Consider the following 25944-nt stretch of genomic DNA (forward strand, 5'->3'; position numbering starts at 1 on the left):
GCCCGGCCTCCCCGCCCGCCCCGCCCGCTGACAGGAAGCAGTCGGGGCCGCCGCCGCCGCCTCTCCCCGCCCCGGCGCGGAGCTGCGGGCAGCCCGGGGCCGCCCCGCGCGGTATGAGCGCGGCCTGAGATGGCGGCCCCGTGCCGGACGCGAACGCTGCAGGTGGTGGACACGGAGTTCAGCGCCGACGCGGTGGAGTGGTGCCCGGTGGAGGGCTGGCACAGCATCCTGGCCTGCGGCACGTACCACCTCCGCCCGCCCGCCGCGGTGAGGCCGCCTCAGCACCGCCCGGGGCTCTTCCCTCCCCTCGGGGCCGCGCTGTGCGGGGGTTGCGGGTTCCCGCGGGGTCCTCCGGCTGAGCTGCGGTGGCCCAACCTGAGGAAGAGCCCCCTGCGCTGCCCCTGGGCGGGGGGTGGCAGCAGCGCAGCTAAACGAGGGCTTTTCTTCCTAATCTCTGGCGCAGACCGACTGCAGAGGGAGCCACGAGGCCTGCGACCGGACGGGGCGCCTCTACCTCTACCACTACAACGAGGAGCAGCCCTACATCCCGCTGACTGAGATCCAGAGGATTGACACCGCTGCCATCCTGGACATCAAATGGTAATGCTGGGCTGGGGGGGACTGGAGGCCTCGCCGGGCTCTGCTGCTCCTTGGTGCCTTCTGCCATTGGCCGGGCTGCAGCCTGACTGCTTCCAGCTGAATTGTCCCCGACTGCTCAGGGAGGTATCCACCTTTAGCTCCAGTGAGCAAAGTGTGCTCATTTCTGCATTACGTTCTCCTGCGTGCTTATGAGCAGCTGGGTAGCGACTGCAGACCTCATTTGTTTATCATACAATCGTTTGAGTTGGCAGGGACACTTAAAGGCCATCCGGTTGCACTCCCTGCAGTGCAACGGGACACCCACAGCTCCATCACTGCTCAGAGCCCCGTCCAGCTCTGACCTTGGCTGTCTGCAGGGATGGGGCACCACCACCTCTCAGGGCAACCCATGCAGTGCCTCACCACCCTTATTGTAAAAAACTTCTCCCTTATATCCAGTCTAAATCTCCCCTCTTTTAGTTGGAAACCATTTTCCCTCGTGCCCCTGTCCCCTCCCTTCTCACAGCCCTTTAGATACTGACATGCAGCTCTCAGCTCGGCCCTGTGCCTTCACTTCCCTGGGCTGCACAGCCCCAGCTCTCAGCTTGTCCTTGCAGGAAAGTGTTCCGTCTCTTAGATTTATATCATAATACATCATAGATTTCCTGATGTATAATATTTTACCCTTGGTGCAGGTTTGTGGAAACTAGAAGACCCTTAGATTTTCTTCATGAGATTTTTTAATCTAGCGCCCTTTCTTTCTGCACCCTAGAATAAAAGCTATTGCTTTTCTCCTTAAACTGAAGACAGTTGTATGTTCAAGACTTTTTAACTGCTGGATCTTTCAGGTGCCACGTTCCGGTTGCAGAACATCCCATGGTTGGCATTGCAAACTCGACGGGTGCTGTGGAGTTCTGCCACCTGACTGGCAGTGAGGTGGGTGGCTGCAACGCCTGCTGATGTTGGAGTTGTTTTCACCCACGTTTACACTCTAGCTTTATTTGCAGTGCTCAGAGACTCTGCAGGGAAGGAGTGTGGTTTCCATGGCTTTCTCAGCGTGCTTAGCTGTGTTCTTTTTTTAACACTTGTTTTGTCTTCTGATAATGTTTCTCATAAATTCCACAAACTTGTTTATGGCACTGGAAAGACTGGCTGGGCCCTGCGTACCTGCAGGGTGTGGGAGGTGAAAGATATGGGGAAGCAGCAGCGAGCTTTGTGAACTGTCCCTTGGGAATAAGTATGGAGTTACTGGTAAGCACAGCAGAAGGTGCAAAGTTGGTAAAAGCAGGGAAGAGTTTTGGAGAGGGGTTTCTTTCAGTTGGTGAGAAGAGTCTGATCGAGAGAGCCGTTCCTTCAGTGCAAGAAAGGGAAAACCGAACCGGACTATAAGGGAAGTCAGCAGTCACATCTTCAGTTCTGCACTTTGTTGCTCCCTGAGGGAAAGAAAATTTTCAGGGGGATTCAGTGGGAGGTGGGGAACAGAATGGTGGGGATGCTGTGTATGCATGAAGTTTGTCCTTAGGCTAGTACTGAACAACTGTACGTTGCTATGGGATTTTTCATCTCTTCTTGGCATGGGTCTCTAGTATGTCTGTCTCTGAAAAACACCTGGCATAGGTGTAAGCAGTACACGTTGTCTGTCTGGTGCCTTCCCCTTCTTAACCTATTTCTTTTCTTTCCAGTAGAAGAACAGCTGCATGTTGGAGCCATGCTTCAGGGTCGATCTCGGTGCGCAGCGCCTGGCCTTGTCCTTAGACTGGTCCACAGGACGTGAGCAGTGGTGAGGATGGGAGATAAAGGCTGCTGCTGAGGTCGCTGCGTGTGTGACACTTTGCAGGCTGAGGCTTTTGATGAATGAAACAGGTGGCTTTGTTTGCGAAGTAGCTTAAGATTTCCTCCATCCCAGATGCCTCCCTTGGCCTTCTCTGAAAGTTACTGTTTCCAGAGTGAGGGTAACAAAGGAACAAGTGCTGTGGTCACTGTAGCAAGAGCAGAGCCTGATCCAACCACAAACATGAGGCAGTGCCATAGAGAATGATGGCAGGTGAACCAGGGACATTTATCTTTGCTTAGAGGAAAGACTGCAATGGGATGCAGCTAGACCCATTGGATCCAACTCAGTTTTTCCATCTGCTCACAAAACAGCTGAAATTCTGGTGTGAAAGTCTGCTTAAGAACTGATAGTAAGAAAATTTTAAGCAGTTTCATGAGAATCAGTAGAGAGTTGGTTTGGAAGTGGCTCATACGTTTGATTTCAGGAATGGCATAATTGAATTACAGAACATGAATTAGCTGTCCCAGGGAAAAGGTCAGGTGTATGTTTTCTGTAAGTTAAGTGTAAAACAGAGTGATACCTTCAATGTGAGACTGGAAACTGAACGGGCTCACAAGCAGTACTGCACTTTGTGTTGCAGGGCAGGTAATCAGTTGTTTTTCCTAATTTAAAGCTATTTCTGTGCATATGTTTTCTGTTGTTTAATGAATAAGCAGAGCTTCTAGTTCTACTTTATTCTCTATGGTTGCCATGATGAAAGGTTGCTTTGAAGTGCTTTACTGTTTTCTGTTCAGAGACAAATAACCCCTTCTAGAAGCTGAATGTGCAGCCTTTGCATCTTGGTAGAACTACCAGTGCAGGGCTGGGGGTGACCAGGTATCTCTTGCATGGAAATGTGGGAGATTTGGTATGGTTTAGTAACTGGCATATGATGTAGAACTGGAAAGAAGCTCTGAGACACCAAAATCGGTACCTACAGCTGCAGCTAACCTGTTAAGTAGTTCATGTCAGGGAATTAATATCAAGCCCATGAGAAGTCAAGTTAAGTATTGAGGGGAAAGAAAGACCACGGCTGTTTTTGTTTCAGTCATATAAATGTGAGCAGATGGCTCCCTCTGTGAGATCAGGGAATAGGCATCACTAGTATGGATGGTTTTAAGATGGGAAGCTGAAAATAATTGTATAAATGCATCTACTGTGGTGTCTGTTTCTCTTGATGTTCACTTGAATCAAATATATATGTTAGCCATCTATAGTTTGGCAGCTAGTTTGTACTCTGTGATTACTGAGGACATCAGTTTCAGAAATTTCTAATGTTTTCTCTGTGTTCTGCTCTAGTGGATGTCCTTTGAGAGTGATCAGCAGTGATTCAGAGGGGAAGCTGAATCTGTTCTCCATAGATGAATCTGCGCCTTCTGTGCACGTCCTGAACCAGTGGGAGGCTCACAAGTTTGAGGCCTGGATTGCTGCTTTTAATTACTGGAACATTGATATAGTGTATTCAGGTCTGTAAGCGCTGGGGATTTATTTGGGGGTATTGGGGATGGCTCACTTTGTTTAGGAGAGTGTGTTCCTTGGGATTATACTTTGCAGAGTTGGGTGTGCTGCTTCCCATCACGCTTCTTGTGAGAGCCGGGGCTCTCTGCTAGGGGGAAGTGATTGGGGTTAATTAGGAGAAACCATATCTTCTAAACTGCTCTTGGGCTGGCTCTTGGCAAAAAGTTGGTGATCCCTTGGGGCGTGCAGGAGATACAGAGAGAAGCAAAAAGGTCTGAACTCTTGAAGCTAAATTTTTCAATGAGCAAACAGGGGCATTGTTATTGCATGTGTCTTGTGTGGTGAGGAGTAATGGGAGTCTCAAATGAGGTCTGATATTTCTGTTAAATGCTCTGATATCCCAGGGCTGAAAAGCAATATCTCTGCTTCAGTGCCTTGCAGTGATCTTTTGAGGGGCGTTCAGGATAGCTGTGTTTTGTCTTTGTGCAGGAGGAGATGACAGCCTGCTGAAAGGCTGGGACACCAGATGCAATCCAGAGACTCCAGTGTTCACCAGCAGGAGGTAAGCAAGCGATGCCAGCAGCTGGAGCCCACAGCTATTGTGTCCCTTCCCAAGCTGCTGCACTCAGAGATGAGCGATGAGTGGAGTTTTGTTTCTGCCTCATTTGGGAAATTGAGAGAGAAAATATATCTCTTTTCATCAGGCTTTTCATCAGGATGGCTTGAGGTTGAAATTTTCTTCTCCATGTCCTTCTAAACAAGCAACTGCTCACTTTTTTGGGGGGGATTTTTCCATGTGTTAAATTGTGGAAGTTTTTTTAGAAAATGTTTCATTCTCCACTCATTTCAAGTAATTTTTTTTCCTATTTTTTTCTGATGGAATGAGGTATCTTGCAGAGTATGATTAAAGCAACATGAACAGTTTGTCAGTGAAATTTTATACATAGCCTAAAAATGCTCATCATTATTATTGCTATGGAAATATAGATTATATTGAGAATAAAGTCTTCTGGGAATTGTGTTGTTTTGCTGAAATTCTTATGGGCTCTGAAGAGCAGTTTATGGTCCAAGTATTATTAGAAATCGTTCATGCCAAGATAATGTATGATTAGAAGTTTTTATCTAGAAAGGCAGTTGGATTGTGTGGCTGGAACCCAGTATGGGCTGACATTTGAGCTCACCTTCCTCTGCTTTCCTGAAACATCTTGGTGCAGCAATATGCACCCCAAAGCCTTGAAATTCAAGGAAGAACCCCATTTCAAATAGTGTGTCTTATTTTCTGTTGTATATTGCTCTTTTGCAGACACTCAATGGGTGTATGCAGCATTCAGTGTAGTCCCCACCGGGAGAACCTCCTGGCAACTGGCAGGTAAATCCCTTCTAGCTGCCCTTCACTAGTGTGCTTATCCTCCTCTGTTGTCTTAAATGTGTTACTGCTTCTCAAGGTGTGGTCTCTAGGAATTCATTGTGGGGAAGGTTACTTGGTATTTCCCCATTCTCTTCTGAACTTGCTGCACTTGAATCAGCTTTGCTGCTTGTCAGCATATTGATCTGTGATACATCTCCAGCTATGATGAGCATGTGCTGCTGTGGGACACCAGGAACATGAAGCAGCCGCTGGCAGACACCCATGTTGAAGGTGGAGTCTGGAGGTTGAAGTGGCACCCAACCTGTGATTTTGTGCTGTTAGCAGCCTGCATGCAGAGTGGATTCAAGATCCTTGACTGCCGTGGAAGCATGGGTGAGTGTTCAGTGGAACAGAGTTGCTCCTACGCTGCTCTGCTGTTCTCATTTCCTACCTCCAGGTTAATGGGGAAGCTCCAGCTCTGAGCTTGCTAGAAAAATTCAGAAATTGTTTATAGCCTTAGACATTTATTTCAACTTAAATTAACTCTTCCAGCTTTCCCAGACCTACTCTCAGCATTGGCATGGTAGCTTGTGCCACGTCGTTGTCATTATTCATACGTAAATCTCTTGTAACTTCTCTTAGTGGTGTGAAGCCTGTTTGTCTTGGTATAAAAGCATTACGTATGTTCTGGTTTGTATTCATCTTGATGGTTCAGAGAGGTTCTGAATATCAGGTGATGGTTTACTGTCAGCAGGAGTTACTAACCTGCTGGTGACACAGACATGGAGTGGCTGAGGTTGGAAGGCACCTCTGGAGACCACCTAGTCCAACCCCCTGTTCAAGCAGGGACACATGGAGAACGTTGCACAGTGCCACATCTAGGCAGGTTTTGAGTATCTCCAGAGTAGGAGCTTGCACAGCCTCCCTGGCAACCTGTTCCCATGCTCTATCACCCATGCAGTAAAGAGGTTTTTCCTCATATTCAGAGGGGACTTCATGCATTTCAGTCTGTGCCCATTGCCACTTGTCCTGTCATTGGGCACCACTGGGAAGAGTCTGTCCCCACACATTGAGTCCCCTCCTTAAGGTATTTGTATACATTCATAAGATCCCCTCTCAGTCTTCTCCAGGCTAAACAGGCACATCTCTCTCAGCTCTTACTTATAAGAGATACTGCAGTCCCTCCTTCATCTTTGTAGCCCTCCGCTGGGCTCTGCAGTACTGCCATGTCTCTCTTGTACTGGGGAACCCAGAACCTAACACAGAGTATGAATGGGTTATTGACTCAGAAAGGAAGTGCTGTGCAGTCTGGTTAATCTAGAATGGCATGAACAAGCCCTCCACGTGAATCAGAAGATATTTACACGCTTATAAAGCTGTTTGCGTTTATATTACAAATATAGTATGCATAAAACGGTTGTGTTGCTGAGTTTCTCCAGACCTTGGGCAGGTCCACAGCTTGTGAAATGAGGATCTCATTTCTGCTGTGTAGGGAAGGGAGGAACTTGGTGAGTATTAAATATCAGAGTGAGATGCTGAAAGTCCATGGGAAAGACACATCTGCAATTTATTAATAACCAGAACCTGGTCTAGCAGTCTTAGCAGTCATATTTCTGGCTCATTTGAGATCACTGTGTGATCTGTCTTGAGCCTATTTATGTATTTTCAATAATGAAGCTCTTAAACCTCATGCACATTAATCCCTTTTCTGTCTGCTCACTGAACTGGGGAAAATCAAAGCTAGTGGGAGGTGGCTGAAGAAGTGTCAGAAGAGCCAGGGTACTTTGTTCCTCCTAAATGTTTAACTGTTGTAAAGAAGGCGTTAACCAGTACCGTGGGATGGGACAGCTCTTCTTGTATGGGTTGGTCAATACTGAAATGGTTTGTAAGCAGTCTGCAACAAATTGTGTCATAACTTGCTTTTTGCTCATGTCATTATCTATTTGTTTTTTAAAGCTGAAAACACGGAGGAATGTGTCATCCTGTCATCCTATGTCTTGCACAATTCTCTGGCCTATGGGGCTGACTGGTCAAGGCTGTGCCCGAGGGATTCCTTGGCTGCACTACAGGACTCTGCTGCTGTGTGCCAGCCTTTGGAGCAGCCTGTGGCACGGTCAGAGGAAGGAGATGAGAGACTGAATTTGCAGGTCCGAAACCTGAAGATAATTTATGAGTCTCCTACAGCTACTTTTGATGTGATATTGGATGAGGACAGTGAAGGCCCTGCCTTGCAGCTCAAAGCAGAGGAGGGTCCTAAGTTGTCTGGGGATCCTGACCTGGGTAGGAAACCTGATTTAAAGGAGGGGTCAGGTTTGGGTGGGGGTGCTGACCAAAGGGACAGTTCCAAGTCAGCCAGCAGTTGTGACTTGGGAGTTAAGAGATCCAATGGAATTGGTCAAGATGGAAGTGGTGATTCAGTCAGGTCTTCAGACAGTCCAAAAGCAACGAGCATTGTAGCAACTTGTTCTTTCTATGATAACATCCTACATATCTGGAAGTGGGAAATGAACCTGGCTACCGCTTCAGAGAGGGCCAGTGCTAGATCTCCATCTGAAAGGACAGCTGAAAGTTGGCACTGACAAGTCCCAAAGTAAAGGGGTAGGAAAGCTTCTGTACTGACATTAGCATCTAAGCTAACACCCTCTGTTTTTTGTTTTTTGTTTTTTTTTTTTTACAATGCATATTGTTGAGTTTGTGAGTCTTGAAAAGCCAATAATGATGGAAAAATTTCCTGATGGTTTTAATTGAGGAAAGCCTTTGCTTTGAGAAGCATGGTCAAGCACAGACATTTATTTAGTTTTCCCTTAGTGTACTAGTTCAGAGTAGGACAGCCTTCCTTTCAAAGGCTTCTTCTTTGTGCAGTATATTTGAATCCCCTCAGAGCTGGTTTGCATTTGTATGACTGATCTGTTAAGCCTATTTTCCTCCTTCCAAAACAAACCAGACTTGTCTGTGCTATTACATGTAGACACAGTATGTGATCAGAGGTTTTCATGAATTTCTCAGAAAAAAGCCCATGAGTAGAGGCTTAGGTGTGTATGTAGCTTGTGTGATCTGTAAACTGGTATGTACTTTGAGAAGACACTCAAAGAGAGTTCAGATGCTGACAGTGCAGTGCTTACCGTGATCTTTAATAAACAGAAATCCTTTCTAGGAAAGACATCCAGACTGACTGAAAGGACAGAGAGCAGTTCAGCGATAGGAGGCTTCATTCTGAGCAGGGCCTTTCTTGGAAGGATTCTGGTGAGCCTGCACACCGATTTTACTTCAGACTCATCACCTGGATGCAATCTCATTTTATTGCTCTCCAAGCTAAGCAAAAATTGGTTTAGTAGAAACTGTGTAGGAGCCCGGCTTATATCGTAGTGCCACACTTAACCCACCCTGCCCCTTCCCCACACACTCTGGGTATCCAGCTCATCTTTTCTGTTCTCCATAGTGAGACTTACATGTAGGTCTGAAGTGTATATCTTACAGGGTTTTTTTGTTTGTTTTTTTAAGGTGAACAGCTTTAAGAACAAAACCTCCAAAAAGTATAGGCAATGTTTCCTAACATCTTTTACGTTCAAAATAAATAAGTTGCAGAAACCAAAATTTGAATGACATTGCCCTAACTACCTCCAGGAATGGCTGCTTCATTAGCTTTCTGTTTTTCACTGTGAAATATTGGCAAAACACCGTTTCTGGCACACTTTCTGTCTGTTCTTAATTACCTTCCTAGAAAACAAAACAGCTTCAACTAGGTAAGGAACTTCTAGACTGCATGGTTTCTTTTTGAGAGTCCTAAAGAATTATTTGCCTGGAGGGAAAGAAACACCAGCAACAAGCATCTGTAACAGTGCTGCATCTAAAGCAAGGTACAGCAGATAATAATTTTACTGCTTTGAAATTCCTTTTTCAAAGTTGAAAGTGTATTTTAAAAAAAAAACTTCTCGAGTGCTGTTACATTCATATAGTAATGTGAACAAGAGCTTTTGTTGAAAAAAAAACCACCATATTTTTGGATGTTTCTAAATAAAAATCAATACAAGTGATTTATCTTTCCTGGTTGTTTTGATTTTAGAAGAGGTCCTTCATATGTTGGTTGGATTATTACTAAGTTTACCATCACTAAACATAAAAGCCTGTGTTGTGTTACAACCCATACTGATCCAAGACAGAGTGATGCTCTGTGTTAAACTTACGATCAGCAGGGACACGCATGCTTTGTTGCACTGCTATTTTCTCCCTGCTATAGAGGTTTTTGTTATGTGACTTATTTTAGGATGAAGCCCTGCAAAACTACTGCTTCCACCATGAAAGTCATCTGCTTACTCTTTCTGCTTCCCATCCTGGCCAGTCAGTCCACCTGAAGAGCTTGAGCCTCGTCACGTACCAATCCAGTTTCTTTTATGTTTTCGGCCTCCCAAAGGCCAAGCAGAGAAGTCCTGGGGGTAATTGTCTATCAGAGGCAAACGCATTATCTCCAACACCTTTTTTTGACTGTAGCTATTTCTACTTTGAACGGTTGCATGCAACTGTAAGTGTTGCTTGTATATATTTCATTTGATGAACAGTAGGACATCACTCTTCAAGGAAAACATTTAAAAAAACCCACAATTTTCAAGACATATTTCAAATGTAAGCAGCTATGTTGAAATTTGAAGCAGTGGCACTGCTGAGGAATAGGCACTGATTGTAACTATTAGCTGCATCTTGACTGAATTCCAAACACTAGTTTTAAACCTTGGTAAATACCACAACTGTGACATTTGATCTATGCTACAAATCTATGCTCAGTTTATGGTAAGGCCTTGTTGGCACACTTCCTATTGGCTAGGGGTGAATTCAGGCGTTCTGCTTCTGGCTGAACTTGCCACTCACAGCAGGGTGCTGGCAGTGCTGATGAGACATCAGCTCCAAGCAGCTCCTTCCACAGCCAGGAAACTCCCAGAGGCAGAGTTCTCCTCCCCTGTTCCTGGAAGTTGGGAGCAGCCTGGAGCCAGACTCCTTCAGCTCCTCACGAGGGCTCAGCAGCTCAGCTCTGACAGCAGGACACCTGCACACCCACGCAGTGCAACTACATGTGCTGAGCGAGACAAAACCAACACCTTCCTTGGTCTCTAGCAGGAAACCAGTTCCCCTGCAGCAATTTAAATCAGACACTGCAGAAAGATACAGTGGAAGGGCTTGCTTTTAATACTCAGTGAAACAAAGCGTCCCAAACTGCAGTTGCAGGCCAAGTCTCTCACAATGCCGCGTGCAGCCCGGCACACCGGGAAGCCCCGCTTGCCCCCTAGCGCACATAGTTCTTGGGGAAGAGCTGGAAGAGCTTCCCCTCCTGTGTCGGCTCGAAGCCGTACTTCTCCAGCGCGTTTGGGTCGAAGGTTCCCTCCTTCACGTCCTTCTCGATGCGCGGTGCCACCAACTCGGTGAAGAGCTGCTTGGCCGTCATGGGCGGCTCCGAGCCCTCTGGAGCGCGGTACGACACGTAGGGCTTGAGCTTGAAGCCCGCCAGGTCCGGGACGACGAACTGAGGCACCATCTCCTTGATGAGGATGAACTTCTTGCTGGACGTCAGCACGCCCATCTTCTTGGCCCCCCGGCCCTTGTTGTAGGACCGAGGGCCGCGCTTGCTCGTGAACGGGGACATGCGGTCGGCGCCCCGCACCAGCCCGCGGGCCAGCTCAGTTAGCAGCCCCATGCCGAGCGCCTGAGGGCCCTGAGAAGATGCAGGGAGGGAGGGGAGAACGACAGAGCAGCAGCAGGCCCACGCCACCCGGCTCCCACAGCTCAGCGCGCAGCGCTTCTCTCACACCCCAACACCGCCCGCTCCCATTGGCAAAAGCGCGCTAGCCAATCCGCAGCGCCTATCTTAGGCCGTACGGGCCGCGGACCACTCGGCGCGAAGCTGTGTGAGCCAATCAGCAACGAGGAGATGGGGGAGTGGGCGGGGCTTAGCGCCCCCTCGGCGCTGGTGGCGGTGGGTGGAGGGATGCGACCTTCGCCCCGGCTCCGCGGCTGACCTTTGACCCCCGTGTAGGAGCGCCGCGGCGGCCGCAGCTATAGCAACGGGTGAGGGGACGGGGTGGGATGGGGGTTCGGTGGTAGTTTGGGGCTGTCCGGGCTCAGCCGGTCCCACCGGTCTCCCCGCGGCGCCCGGTTGGACCGGCGGGTCCGTGTGGTAACTCCCCTTCCACCGGTGGGCCGCGCCTCGGGCGGGAGTGCGTTTGTCAGTGCGGCGTTCGGCTGCGGAGATGGGAGCGGAGCGCTGACGGACCGCCGCTTTCCTCGGCACGGACTGCTTCCCGCGGGTCGGCGGCTGCCATACACTGGAAAATCAGAGTCTGGGTTACTGTTGTCTCTTAACTCAGTTATTTTTCCTCTCTTTTTTTTTTTTTTTTTTTTTTCCTTTTTTTCCCCCTTTTTCCCTTCTGCTGCACGTCCAGCCATGGAAGAAGAAGGCAACGGCACCAGCCTTGAGGTACGAAGCGATTTGATGCTATTTTTCACATGTAAATTTCTCTTTTAGCATTTCCAGAACCTGAAAGCTAACATACTTGCTGTGGTTGTAGCAGCAGCTCTGTGCTGTGCAGCCCTTCAGCTGCCCCCATGCAGCTCCCTCGGTTTTACAGTACTGCGTGGTTTGGGACATCCCCTGGGCCAGCTCAGGTCAGCTGTCCTGGTCCTGTCCCCTCCCAGCCCCTCACCAGCAGGGCGCTCTGAGGAGCTTCCTTGGCTCCATGCAGTGCTGCACAGGAACAGCTGAAACATCGGTGTTCTGTCAGCAGCTTTTTTCTCTTAGAGCCAAAACACAGCATCATGTCAGGTGCTATGAAGAAAACCACTCTGTCCCAGCTGAAACCAGGACAGAGCCTAATTTGATAACTTTTGGGTAATGTCTTCAGATATACTGCTTTTATGTTCCAGAGCCTTTCCTGATAAGGGTTTAGTCTTTCCAAAAATGTCAAGATTGGTCCCACTTTTTGTGTGTTTTTACTTATTTTTACTGCAAACCGTTCACGCGGTGCTTCATATTCTCATTTGTCAGCAGAATGGCACAGTTTAAGTGCCTTTTGCTTCAATGATGATGATTTTGGGATGGAATTCATGGGATGATTCTAGCCTGAAGATGGAAGGATCGGGGAGTTCTTCAACTATTGCATTTATTCTCCTTTAAGACACATATTGCTTTTCCTAGTAATGACAGACAAGGCCCACAACAGGAAATACTTTTCTTAGAACTTGGAGATGCATCCAGCATACTGATAAGCGGATAAAAGATGCTCTGTGAAAATTCAGCATTGTGGTCAAAGCCGCAGCATGTGGTCAGGTGTACTTATGAGCCACAAGGAAGTCTGTATTCTGAGGAACACTCATGTAGGTTCCTGAGCGCTGTGCCAATCACCACCTGGCACCCCTCCCTGTGTGGGGTATGTCTCACTGTTTACCTTTGATTGCAATGGGAAGTTTTTGAGTACATGCCTGGGTTGCTTGTTCTGTGCTTGGTAATCTGGATGGGTGTGTTATTTCAGTGGCTGCATGTTTTTGTTACCAGCCACAGTTTTGTTAAGAAAATGGGAGTCAAACATTGGAAAACATGGACAGTATTCCTGCTAATCCGTACTCTTAGCCTATCATTTTATCTTTTTCCAGTGAAGTGTGGGTCTTCTCAGGGTTGCTCAGTGTGCGTTTTGTTTCTGGGAGTTGGATCAGGGCTTGGATGGAGCGTGTGAAGCTCTGAAATACAGGTGCTGGGTGTGAGCCTCCCTCTGTGCTGCAGCCCTGCTGCTCTGCTGTGTTACTGACCTCACGATTGGCCCCTGTGCTGCCTGACTGTGAACAACTGCTGACATGTGCAGGTGTCCCTGTGGCTGCCAGCCATTTGCTGACTTTCCCTGCCTCTCTTTGGATGTTACCAGTGCTTGAAGAGATTCCCTGCAGAACTGTGACCCGTGTTGAGATGGGAGTGTTCAGGCTGGTCTTGGTAATAAGCCTTCCAAAAGCCTTTCTGTTCTCCTTGGAGTTCTGGATTTTGTCTTTCCCTTACAGCCTTCCTGTCAGGGCACAGGCTCTGTGCGTGCACCTGTGTTTCATGCTTCTGTTGTGAATTTATTTCCTCTCAGGGAACAACACTGTGACTGTCAGTTGGCAATTCCTATTTTCTGTGCTATATGAAATCACATGGGCTCTGATAGTGGCAGAACTCCTATTCCTGATGCTGTCAGAGGGAAACAAACAAGTGGCCACAAAGGACTTGTATTGAGATCTCACTGTGCTTAGCCAGAAAGCACTGTATTTGTTGCTAGCAACTCTTCAACATTTTTTTTTCTTGTGACTTTTCACTGCAATTCCACTAGTGCAGCACTGTATAGTGCTATCAACTAGTAGTGATAGTTGGGGCAATGCTGAGAAGAGAGATTAATAGGTTGTGTTAAAGCAACCTAAGAAAATACACTCAGCTCTGCATACGCTGACTGGCCAGGCTGGACTGCTTGCCCTGTGGGCCTGGAATGACCTTCTATGAGAGAGACTGGTTTGGTGACTCTGTGGGCGCTTCCATTTTTCTTTAGGATACAAAGCTAAATTAAGAGGTCATCTGGATTTGGAACTGAGAGCAAAAACTGGTTCCAGAACATGAGGTTCAAGTAAGGCTTGAGGCTTATGGGGTGACGTGTCTGCTCTTGTACTCATTTTGTTTCCTACTTCTTTCTAATATTTGGTTTCCTTATTTTTTTTCCTGCACTCCACTAAATTTTGAGCTGGCATTTCTACAGCTTGCAGACTTTTTGTCCAGAATAGCAGCAGTCAGCACAGGTTCCAGGGCTGTACACCTGAGTTAGAGCTTTTCCCCGTGCACAAAACTTTGTGGCTTATGTTGAATTTCATCTGCAATTTTCTGGTTTACTTTCTTAGTCTCATAACATTTACGTTCAGCTCTTGTCCTTATTGCTCCGAATAATGTAAAGTCATAACAAAAGTCAACACCTCCCTGTCTGACCTTGTATTAGGGTTGCTTAGGATTGTGTAGAACTGTCACCTGATAGAACTCCGCTCCTGACCCCTTCCCACTGAAGGCACTGTGTTTTCAAAGTGGATGGAAATTGGAAGAAAAACGTTGGAAAACAAATGGTGTTGCGTATGCCAGACCAGGCATAGGTGTCTGCATGCAGGCTTCTTGCCAGCTGTGGGAAACTAATTTCACCTTCCTTTTTGTGCTAGGCCATGCCAGCAAGTGGAATTCTTCAGTTTGTAGAAGACAGAATACAGAGTACTATGGTAATGTATAGCTTTAATCAGTGGATGTATAGCTTTAATCAATGGATGAAAACTGTGTGTGCTAAGTAGTGTGTAGCTGCTGGTAAGCTCCAGGAACTCTATTAAGTCACAATCAAAATCTGAGTTAACTGAGAGAGGTTCTTGCTTCTTTACTGTTGCTGTGCATGAAGCAAGAACTAATTTCTATTGCTTAATCCCATGCATATTTAGTTTTCAATTCATTGATATTTGGGGGGGAAGGTGCTGAATATTTTGCATCTGAGCTTATAAATGTGACACCGATGTAGTTAAATTTAAACTTCTCTCATGTGTGATGTTTCAGTTAAAACTGAAGTGTTTATGAATGCATTTGACATTCAGACAACTGAGTTAAGTGTTCTTCAGCCCTCCAAGAATTAAAAATAGCTTTCAACCATGGAAGTTACAGATTTCTTTTCCTATGAATTCCTCTCACAGCTGACTGGAATTGCCATTGGAGCTGCAGTTGCACTGTTCCTGATAGGAATTGTTGTGTTTGTCATTTACAGAAGAGTGAAACAATCCAGTAAGTACTCAGCTATGTCAGTCCTAGAAAGCAGTTTTCTCAGTGTGTTATCCTCAGTATTTTTATGATGTTACATGGTGGGTTCTGTGCCAGTTCATAATAATTGCTTGCTGTTATGGTAGCAGTTTCTGTGGGAAAAGAACTTTAAGAAGATAAAGAACTTATGTTCTGAATTGAGTCATTAAACACAGAATTCATAACTGCCATGTGCAGGACATTTGGGGACCTTTGTTTCTCTGCTGTGTGATAGCCTTTATATTGGTTGGCTTGGAAATAATTTCAAGCCTGCTGTTATGAGACACAGGCAGACTGTTGGTTTCCTTTAGTAAGATTAAAGTCACCTGATTCCACTGTCTGTTTAGAGAGCCTTTTTACCTCCTCCAGTGATTAGATAAAGCCTCAAGCCAGCTCTTCCTTAGTCTGGCTTGGCTGAACCAGACTTGGTTAATGAGGTGCCTTGTGCTGGTTTGATTTCTAAGTGCTGACCATAACAGCTTGCTCTTTATTAGGTGGGAATTTTGGCTATTACGGTGGTAGCAAGATTGATAACTTGTGCTTAGTCTTCTTTCCCCTTAGCATAAAGCTGTGGATCATAGAATCAAAGAATGGTTTGGGTTGGAAGGGCCCTCACAGCCCCCAACCCCACCCCTGCCATGGGCTGGCTGCCCCCCAGCTCAGGCTGCCCAGGACCCATCCATGACCTTGGGCACCTGCAGGGATGGGCACCCACAGCTCTGGGCAGCAGTGCTGGGGCCTCACTGCTCTCTGGGTCAAGAATTTCCCCCTCACATCTAATCTGAATCTCTACTCTTTTCTTTTAAAATCTTTCCCCTCGTCCTATCACTATTTGATCATGTAAAAAGTCAGTCTCCATCTTTTTTTAAGCTCCCTTCAAGTATCAAAAGGCCACAGTGGATCTCCACAGATCCTTTTCCAGGCTGAACACCCCGAGCTCCCTCAGCCTCTCTTTGTAGGATAAGTTCTGCAGCCCTGAGGTCATCATCTGGACCCACTCCAACAGCTGCACTTCTTTTTTGTGCTGGGAGCCCCAGGTGTGGCCACAACACTGCAGGTGGGGCCTCACGAGGGCAGATCAGAGGGAGATGGTCCCCCTCCTACCCTGCTGCTACCCCTCTGCTAATGCAGCCCAGGATCTTGGCCTCCCAGGCTGCAACCACACAGCTGTTCCTTATGTCCAGCTTTTCCTTCACCAGGACCTCCAGGTCCTCTCCACAGGGCTGCTCTGTTGGAGTTCTTCTCCCAGTCTTTGCCCATATCTGAGATTGCCCCAACCCAGGTGCAGTACCTTGCACTTGGCCTTGTTGAACCTCATGAGGTTCATGTGGGCCCACTTCTCAGGCCTGTCTGGATCAATTGGATGGTATTCCTTTCTTCTGTTGTATCAACTGCAGCGCACAATTTGGTGTCATTCGTAAATTTGCTGAGGGCTGAGGCACTGAGGTGGTTTCTGACATGAAGCTCCTTGTTGTTTTAGAACAACTTCAGCCACATGGTCCTCAATACAGATTTCGCAAGAGAGACAAAGTGATGTTCTATGGGCGGAAGATCATGAGAAAGGTAAGAATGTTTGACGTGGTTGGAGGGAAGTAAAGGTTAAAATCCTGTTGAGGAGGTTTGGTAAACCTTGAAATACTGCTCTTGCTTAATTTGACCCAAGGCCTTCGATCTATGTGGGAATGTTTCAGATCTCTTGGAATTCTGCTGGCATTGTTCCTTTCAAACATATTTGCAGACACTGAGGATGGTTGTTCTTTGATTCATCACTTCTCTGTTGAGTTGATGATGAATTATTTGTCTATAATAATCTTTCTGCACTTAGGATTATATCAAAGATATTCAGTGCCTACATTCAGGATTGCCCCTTTCAGATAACCACTTCCAGTACTGTCCTTATATTGGAAGCTGACCTAATCTTTCCTATGTTAGGAAAAAGCCAGTCTGCCTGAAGAGCACATACTCAAATTTGTCTTTCTGCAGTCTACCTCTGTAAAGCACTTCAGCATGTGAGCCCTCGTTTCTTGAATTGTAAACAGGACTTGTCAAATTGTAATTACAGGTTGTTCAAGTGGGCTTTATCCAGTGATTGAACATTCCCTTAGACTTCAGCAGGGATCCTGCTTGTGCACTCAGCTTCTTGTCCTCATGATGTTGCTGTCCTATTACCCTAGAAGATCGCCTTGGTTTTTCCATTGGGTCAGAAACCCACTCCTGCACAGGCTCTAGTTTGAGTCTGGCTGATCAGTTGGCTAAATCTTTAAAGAAATTGCAACAGGGTTTGAGAACAGACATTTCCTATCATGAATTAGGTTAGTCTAAGTAGGCAAGCTTGGTGTGCTAGGTTTTTTCCTCCAATGAGCTGGATTTCAGTTAATGGAGGAGATTAATGTTTCTGTATTTCCAAAATACAATCTTCCCTTGAAGTGCATGCTGAATGTGGTAGAAAGTACCACCATGGTCAAAAGAATGGAATGAATGGTTATGTGAGTGCAGAGGTGATGCATTTAGCTTTCTTGAAAGCTAATGCAATAGGACCTGGGGATCAAGGTGACTTCTTTCCTCAACGCAACGTACAGAAGTCTGTGTAGCAAATCCATGGTTATTGCCTGCTTGTAGTCATGTACAAATGGTTGGTGAAAGAAAAAGGCAGTTTTAATTCTGTCTGCAATATGTGCTCCCTACCTGCTGTCCTGTGGGGTCAGAATCAAGGTGTGGGTCCAGTGGGGTCCTCAACCCCGGGTAGGAGTGGGCTCCAAAAAGCCCCTCTGGGCAGAGCGGGTTTGGGGGCACCCTCACTATCTCGAGTGGGATAGCCTGCCTGAGCAGAGCTGTGTGCTCACTCCAAGACTTTGTGGAGATAAATTCAAATATCTGGGCTCAGTAATTGGTCACAGGGCTGTTTTTTTAATTGTTCTTTGGTTGTACTTCATAAATTCTTAATGTAAATTTTCATATTCTCTAACACAATTATTTACATACAGCATAAAAGCTCTCTAGAATTTCACATGGTAGAATCGTTTTTGGTTTTTTGGGGGGTGAGAGGAGAGGTTAAACTTCACCTTTCTCTCTCCTAAAGGAGACATAGGGTATTGGTATTGTAAACTGATGTCTTCAGCCAAGCACTAAGTGTGTTTTTGGTAAAAATCTGGGCTTTTTTGTCAATTTAGAAAAAAAAAAAAAAACAAAAGAGGGTGGGGGGGAAATGTCTCCAAACTATTTGAGCATAGATTTTTTATTTTTTTTAATTTTTTTTTTTGGTGGGAGAAATAGTAATGCTTGATCTTGCAGCTGTTGCACTTCTCCAGACGGTGGCACTTAATTACAGTGAAAAGCGAGTTAAAAGCTGGCTGCATAGGAGTACTGCATAGCCTACCATAGGAATACCGGAGCTTTAAATGTTATTTCTCTGCCTCGTGTTGAGTGTTTCTGAGTGAGAGATGTATAGCTAGGGTGGGTTTTTTATTTCCCCCCACTACCATCCATTATGACTGTAGCAGTTGCTTATCGAGATCAAAACATATGCCACTTTCTGTCTAGAAGGAAAGTAATCCTGGAGTAGGTGTTGTTCCATTCCTTCAAAGCCTGATAGGAATGCTTCACTCTGCCAGTGTTCTGATGACCTGGCAGAAAGGTCGAACCCCTTGCAGGGCTGGAGCAAGGGTTTTTGTTTTTTGGTTTTAGTGAATGTTTCTGCTTTTACTGTTTCCTCCTAGGTTTCGACTCTTCCGAACACTCTGGTTGGGAACACTGTGCCTCGCCAAAGGATGAGAAAACGGGCCAAAGTTTTAAATTTGGCTAAAAGGTACATGGGCTTTGGGGAAGGGAGAATTCACGCCGAGCACTCTTTAGTTTTGCTGAAGGAAGGCACGAAAAGAGCAGTTGGGGAGTGGAATACTACTGTTTTATCTGTTCCATAATGTGTAACAGTGCAGTGTGTATTGCAGTCAACCTATGGTGTCAGTGTACAGCTGGCTGCTAAGTCAGATAAGATGCCGTCCTGAACTTTCATTGTTTTCCTTTGTAGGATTCTGCGTATTAAGAAAGAATGTCCAACTCTGCAGCCAAAAGAGCCACCTCCCTCTCTGCTAGAGGCAGATCTGACAGAATTTGATGTAAAGAATTCTCATTTGCCATCGGAAGTCCTATACATGCTTAAAAATGTTAGGTAATGTTAAGAGGAAACGTAGATTTAGATTTTGCTTTTGTTGGCTATTCAAATGATATAAGGGTTTTCTACCACGTGTAAAGCCTTAAATTTTATCACTGTATGGTCAAAGTGAATAAGCACAAAAAGATGGAGTGGAGGGGGGGGAGGAAAGGAGGCAGTTTAGTGGCTGAATTTGGAGATATGATGATAAAGCTTTATTAACTTGAACCAATTTCTGTTAATGCATTCTTTAAAATTCTCTTTAGACAATTTCTATTTTTTGTACAGAAATATTCACAATAGGAAATGATAATTAGCTGTGATATTGACAGCTTTCTGAGTTTTTTACTTCTCTAGCTGAAAAATGTTACAAAGAGAACCAAAGTCAGCTTAGTCCCCACGGCCCTTTGAAAAGGGTGATCTTTGTATCAGTTCAGGAGGGCATTCCGCCTCTGATAAATAAGAATGGAGAACCGGCTTCCTCAGACATGGAAGAAGCTGAGGTACTCAGTGAGTGCTTTGCCTCTGTCTTCACTCATGGTCAGGCTCTCCATGTCTGCCAGGAGCCTTAACCTCTAGGTGAGGGTGAGAGGAGCAGATTCTGTCCCACTGTACCAGTGGAACAAGTCCCAGACAAATACTTTGTCCTGGCCTGGGGCCCCCAGCACAAGAAAGATGCAGAGCTCTTGGAATGGGTTCAGAGGAGGCCACTGAGATGATCAGAGGGCTGGAGCACCTCTCCTATGAGGAAAGGTTGAGGGAAATGGGCTTGTTTAGCTTGGAGAAGAGAAGGCTGTGGGGAGACCTCTTTGTGGCCTTCCAATACTTGAAGGGAGTGCATGAACAGGAGGGGAATGGCTGTTTATGAGGGTGGGCAGTGATAGGACAAGGGGGAATGGTTTTAAACTAAAACGGGAGGTTTAGGTTGGATATGAGGAGGAAGTTTTTCCCCCAGAGGGTGGTGACGCACTGAACAGGTTGCCCAAGGAGGCTGTGGATGCCCCATCCCTGCAGGCATTCAAGGCCAGGCTGGATGTGGCTCTGGGCAGCCTGGTCTGCTGGTTGGTGACCCTGCACATAGCAGGGGGTTGGAACTGGATGAGCATTGTGGTCCTTTTCAACCCAGGCCATTCCATGATTCTGATTCAATTCAGTCAAGTATTGATATCACTGACATGGCAGAAAGGATGAGGTTTTCAGATATTAGACTTTTGTATATGTTAGTTATTTTCCTCTTCTGATCTAATTAGTTATAACCTTCAGGACTAAATTAGACACTTCAGTAGTCTAATAAAATTACTATTTATATCACCTAAACTCTCCCATGGAATTTTGATATTCTATGACTAATCGATGTTGCAGGATGATTCTGTTAATTGTGAGCTAATGGAATTATATGGAGGGCACTTGTGGTGTTGTGTACAGAATGCTCAGGTTTAAGAAGGGTATTTCTGTCTGCCTGGTGCTCACTAACTAGTCCAGTGTTGCAGGAGTCTGGTTGCCTGTTGCCTGCAGGAGATGGTATATTCGCATTTACTTGGATACAATGATGGGATTTTTTTTCTCTTTTATTCTTCAGTATTTCTTATATGTTCTGGTTACACTGCTGGGATAGCTGGGCTAAAAGAGAAAGTTCCAAAGGGTGACTTTGCTCATACAATATGTGAATCTATTGTAGGTTTTTATGTTTCTTACCCTCTTAACTCAAGAAGGAGCTGTGGCATTTACAGGTCTCAGCATTTCACAGTGTTGCTACACTTCTGCCCTGGGGACTTCTGTTCCTGTCACCCTGCTGTTGCATTGTCACACTACAGCTTCCTCTGGGACCTTCCATGAGGGCTGCGCTTATTAAGGATTGGTTTTCCAAGAGCAGTGACAGCTTTTGGTTTCCCTTTGCAGGAAAGGGAGAATAAAGCTAATATTTACTTGTCTTTCCTGCAGGGTTCTTGGTCACTTTGAGAAGCCTCTTTTTCTGGAATTGTGCAAGCACATGTTTTTTGTGCAGTTGCACGAAGGAGAATACATCTTCCGTCCTGGGCAGCTGGATAACAGCATCTACGTTGTGCAAGATGGAAAGCTGGAAGTTTGCGTTCAAGAAAGTGTAAGAATGAAATGAGCCGTTGTTCTTGAGTTACATCTGTTAGCATAGCATATGTTGGCATGAATCATTAAGCATTGGTTAAAGTGAAGTTTGAATCATAGTGATTTAGAAAAGGGCCATGATATGTATAAATGTCAGTGTTTTGAGCTGTGGTCCTGCATGTCTTCCATAGAACATGTTTAGCTCACTCTTCTAAGTTATCCTCACGTGCTCTAGCTGCATAGTTACTGCAGGAGACTGGAGTGCAGGACTGAATTGGCATATTGTTGAAAACATTCTCATTTATATAAAATAGGCATACAAAACAGGATGGTGGCAGTAGAAGCGAGCACATATATTTCATTCCAGAATGTTCTAGCCTCTTCGTTAGGGGAGTTTGCCTGGAAGGTGCCAGATCCAGATTCACTTTTGGGTAGACAAGGAGAAGAAATGATAGCTTGTTTTGGACGAGTCTTAAAATGTTAAGTGCAAACCTTTGCAATCCCTTCTGCCAACTTGGATTAATGTGTGTGTGTGTATGTGTATATACATTTAATATTTTTCTTTACTTTTTCAGGTTTAACTTTAGTTTTTATGGCTGAAAATACATTTGCTGTTGTTTGTAATTTACTCAAATTTTGTGACTTCTGCATATACTTTTGTCTTGCTCCTTTTCTTGTTATACTGCCTTTTGATGTGTGAAGGACCAACGAAAACCGCTTTCACCCTTTCCCTCCTCTTACAGGAAGGATGTGACAGCATGTAATTCCTCAATCAATGGAGCTAATTCTTAGTGTGAAGAAGGTTTTGCTTTCATTTTTAATTGTTATGTAGCACAAATAACAGGTCACATCTACCACTAGACAAAACTGGCTTTAAATTTCATTTTTCACTTTTATCTGTTATAACGGTTTAAAACTAGGGTGATGTGATTTTAGCACCAGAGCAGAGAAAAGGCTCATGTTCAGGTTCTAATGGGGGACAGTATCTGTTAGAGCTGTTTAAGCTATCTGGGAAAATGACAGCAAGTTAAGCTTTCTGTAAAGCTCCATATATGCACACCTGTGAGCCTACAGTAATGTATTCTACACTTACAGGATGGCACAGAAGTGATTGTTAAGGAGGTGCTGGCAGGAGACAGTGTCCACAGTCTTCTCAGCATTCTAGATGTCATCACGGTAAGTCCTTGCACGTGCCAGTTTTCTGTACTGCTGCTTTATGTTGCTGAGCCTGCTGTGGGGGGAAAGTCAACTTTGAAAGGGTAAAAATGACAAATGTTTCTTCACGAGTCCTTTTTCTCCTTTTAGTGTATCACTGACTGTTTCTCAGCAGCTTTTCATGTAAACAATTACTTGTTTGTTGCTGGAAAAACTGAGAAAGAGTTTGATTTGTTCGAGGTTGCAAAGGAGTCAAGAGAGGGACCAGGTTAAGGCCCAGAATTCCTAGCTTTTATGCAGTTTGATTTATCACTTACTGAATTTATCTGCTCTAATGAAAGCAAATCTGACAGTTGTTATTATTGTAATTAGACTGTGAAACCGGTTGATGGATTTAATTTTTCCTAGTATGTTAATGTTGCTGGTGACCATCTGAAGGTTGTGCTCTTTGGCATGCAACAAGATGAGCTAAGCGATAGCTGCTCCTATTTATTGCACAAATTACTGGTGTGGTTTTTGTTTCAGATGCAGTTACAGCTGTGGGTTGTCTCAATTATCTTATTTAGGAATGCCTGAACTGAAGGTGGTGGATTCATCATGTTCAATAGCACAGAAGCACCTGAGTGCTTATTTGGAAGGTGTTGATAGCTGAGATGAAGAGAATCTAATAAACAAATTGTTCGTGTTATTAGTGACAGGATGAGAGGAAGTGATTTTAATCTGGAAGAGGGTAGATCTAGTCTAGATATCAGGAAGAAATTCTTTACTCAGTGGTGAGACACTGGAACAGGTTGCCCGGTGAGGTGGATGCCCCCTCCATGGAAGCACTCAAGGCCAGGCTGGATGGGGCTGTGAGCAACCTGGTCTGGTGGGAGGTGTCCCTGCCTATAGCAGGAGGTTGAAAATGGATGATCTTAAACTTCCCTTCTAACCCAAACCATTCTATGATTTGACCTTTTATGTTTCTTTTTCATTTGTCTGCTTCCTCTCATTAAACAGTACCACTGTGGTATGTATTGGTTGTAATAATTCTGTAAAGTGTTTTTTGCCACTTGTTGATGGAAGTAGATATTACATGTACGCACAAATATACACCAATGTATCAGTAAAAAATTCTACAGAACCTATTGACAGCAATGCCCAATTTTTAGGCTTGGTCACACTTTGTTCTGTAGAAGGCAATGGCATGGGAGTAATTTGGGCTGTACAAGTCTGGGTCTTGCTCTCAAATCTATATTAATTGCAGATCCAGAGGTATCTTTGCCCTTGTTAATTCCAGCAGTAAATTTCCTTAATGACAAGATTCTAAGGAGCAGGACCATCGCATAGAACACAAGTACTAGTCATATTCTTTTGCTGTATTAAACCCTTACAGGAGGGTTTAATGTTTTTTTGTTTGTTTTTTTATTTCTGTCCATTTATTTTTCTGTTTTTTAATTTCATTTTAAATCAGGATGGTTGCCATTCATTTGTCTATTTTTACTGTTATTCTGTCATTTTTACTTCATTCTCGTTAGTTATTTTGCTGATGAATCAGGACGTAAAACTTATTGGAAGTATGTTAAAAGGAACTGTCCTTGTGCAAAATAGAAACCCAAGAACCTTGCAGACTTTCTTTCTAAAGTAACTTGTTGTCATTGATTTCTACAGCTCTCTCTTTTCTCATTTGTTTCCCTGCTTTGTGTATCGATGGTTTTATTTTTGTTTTTTGTCCTCGTTATGCTCCTTATTGACTCTGGATATACAAGTGACATGAAAATGGGCAAGGAGAGAGAATGGAGCACTGGTCAGAGTAGAAGAGTCTTGTCTGTGCCATTCTGAGGTATTCACTGAGTCTTAGAACTTCCTGCCCCGAAGTTTCACTGTACCACCAAACACGTGGACTTTGTGTTGTCTGAGCTGAATTGGTGATTTCTGTAACTGTTTTTGTAACTTGTAACACCAGCCTCATCCCCTCACTGAGCTGAGAGGTGTGCAAGAAGGTTGGAAGTGGTGATGTGTTGTAGAGCCATAGGCAGAGCACATAAGAGGTAATTTTCCCATTAACCAAGTTTTAAATTGCAGCATCCCCTTAGATCTGCTAAGTATGAAGATACCAGCTCTGAATCAAGATTTGTTCTGTATGTCACTTATTCTGATAGCAGATAAATGTTGATTTCTCAAAACTCAAAGGAGGACCTGCAGAAGTGAGTCTGGATAGATGCTTGCCCTGTCTGTGAGGTTTTAGAACAACTCTGGGTCATAGTTGAGTGTGACTCTGCATGGATGTGGCCTTAAATACTGAAGCCTGTGAACTCCAAGTGTTTTTAGAAGCTGTGGCTGAGCCCTCACCCTGCCCCTTTGCTTTTCCCTGTGTTCTGTTACCTGATGGATGAATGATGAGTTTTCTTTCAGAGCTGAATGGGACAAATAGCGGCTGTGTTTGATGATGGCTGCTGGAGCCTTGGGTTTACTATTCTTCTGCCTTCTGTGTAGAGATGGCATTTGGAAAAGTGTGAGCTTTTGGAGTGAGAAAGAGGTAGATTTGATCAATTGCCAGTGAGTGAGCAGGGGGAAAAATGAAAGTCTGAGGAGTAACAGAAGCTGAAAAAAATTGCTTGGATAAAGGTGAGCCTGCAGGGCTCAAGTCCCTTAATGGACAGTAGGTAAGATAGATGAGGTTATAAAGAAGCGACTGTAGCAAGAACTTTGGAACAGCAGTGCCAGTGCAGTCTGGGGGAAGGTGAAATCTAAGCAATGGGAGTAGGAAGAGTGTGCCATATTTCTGGTTACAGAAATGAGCTGTCATTCCAAGGGGGAGAGCTTATGGCACCTGTGTGACTTACTTTGACCCTTGGTGTCATCTGGATTCAGCAACTACTTTAACCTGGCTTTTGTCACCTGCGATGTTGAATTACTCTACAGCTCTTAGAACAAGGGAGATGTAAATAGTTATCTGCTTCAAGAACAAAAAGTTCTCTGTTTAAAAAAAAAAAAAACCCAAGCAATCCAGACCCTAATTCACTGTGGATTATACCTTACAGTCACACATGAAGGCTGCAAGGAATGTGAAGCTGTGTAATTTAAACGCAGTATTCTCCCTAAGGCTGATTGCATTATATTGGAGAGAACTGACAATTGCAGGAACATTTCCTCTTTCCACTCCTCTGACAGCTTTTAGCACATCCCAGCCCTATTAGATATGGTGCTTGGCTCTCTTAAAAGCAGGCTGCTCTCACACAGGGTTCTGGAAAAGGAACAATTATACGCTGAAAATCAGGAGGGGTGGGCTGTTCTTTGCAGGAAAGGGCTGCTGCATCATTATCTGTTATTATCCTTAAACTGCTTTTCTCAACAACTGTCAGTGCTGCTCTGCCCTCCAGCAAGCACTGCTCAGGGAGGGAAACAAGAGCCTTCTCTGGTCGGACCGTATGGATGTGGTACACGGTGCTTATTTTGCCTTTTTAGTATCTGTTAGGGTCACTATTAAACTTCACAAACAAGGGGGAGTGGTTTTAAACTGAAACAGGGGAGGTTTAGGTTGGATATGAGGAGGAAGTTTT

At 45.1% G+C, this 25944-nt stretch overlaps 3 protein-coding genes across 7 annotated transcripts in view; 2 read left to right on the top strand and 1 right to left on the bottom strand.

Annotated features, from left to right (window-relative positions):
- Nucleotides 1–62: 62 nt before the first annotated feature.
- On the top strand, nt 63–9232 carry DPH7 (diphthamide biosynthesis 7). 3 transcript variants are annotated; one of them, XM_046901952.1, is made up of 10 exons: nt 63–267; nt 464–600; nt 1428–1515; nt 2265–2359; nt 3692–3858; nt 4340–4412; nt 5154–5219; nt 5419–5591; nt 7155–7345; nt 8353–9232. In XM_046901952.1, exons 1-10 carry the CDS (start codon nt 130–132, stop codon nt 8368–8370), a joined length of 1146 nt encoding a protein of 381 aa, XP_046757908.1. In that variant the 5' UTR covers nt 63–129; the 3' UTR covers nt 8371–9232. The 3 variants fall into 3 exon arrangements, with proteins under 3 accessions (XP_046757908.1, XP_015135151.1, XP_046757907.1); XM_015279665.4 differs by having other exon boundaries at nt 7155–9232; XM_046901951.1 differs by lacking the exon at nt 63–267 and having other exon boundaries at nt 505–600; nt 2262–2359; nt 7155–9232.
- Nucleotides 9233–10122: 890 nt separating this feature from the next.
- On the bottom strand, nt 10123–11020 carry MRPL41 (mitochondrial ribosomal protein L41). Its single transcript, NM_001277866.1, has one exon. The coding sequence runs from the start codon at nt 10879–10881 to the stop codon at nt 10474–10476; it is 408 nt and encodes a 135-aa protein (NP_001264795.1). The 5' UTR covers nt 10882–11020; the 3' UTR covers nt 10123–10473.
- A 109-nt stretch (nt 11021–11129) lies between these two features.
- Nucleotides 11130–25944, top strand: part of PNPLA7 (patatin like phospholipase domain containing 7) — a 116458-nt gene continuing 101643 nt past the window's right edge. Inside the window, exons 1-9 of one of the 3 annotated variants that reach the window (XM_040649098.2) lie at nt 11130–11252; nt 11627–11661; nt 14400–14456; nt 14913–15000; nt 16496–16578; nt 18732–18820; nt 19043–19183; nt 21107–21266; nt 22343–22423. In XM_040649098.2, the coding sequence (XP_040505032.1) occupies nt 11629–11661; nt 14400–14456; nt 14913–15000; nt 16496–16578; nt 18732–18820; nt 19043–19183; nt 21107–21266; nt 22343–22423 (732 nt within the window). In that variant the 5' untranslated portion in view covers nt 11130–11252; nt 11627–11628. The remainder of the gene's footprint in view (nt 11253–11626; nt 11662–14399; nt 14457–14912; nt 15001–16495; nt 16579–18731; nt 18821–19042; nt 19184–21106; nt 21267–22342; nt 22424–25944) is intronic. The other 2 variants (NM_001130742.2, XM_025156087.3) reach the window with 2 other exon arrangements.

Source organism: Gallus gallus, chromosome 17 (assembly GCF_016699485.2).
Source record: "Gallus gallus isolate bGalGal1 chromosome 17, bGalGal1.mat.broiler.GRCg7b, whole genome shotgun sequence".
Lineage (NCBI taxonomy): Eukaryota > Metazoa > Chordata > Aves > Galliformes > Phasianidae > Gallus > Gallus gallus.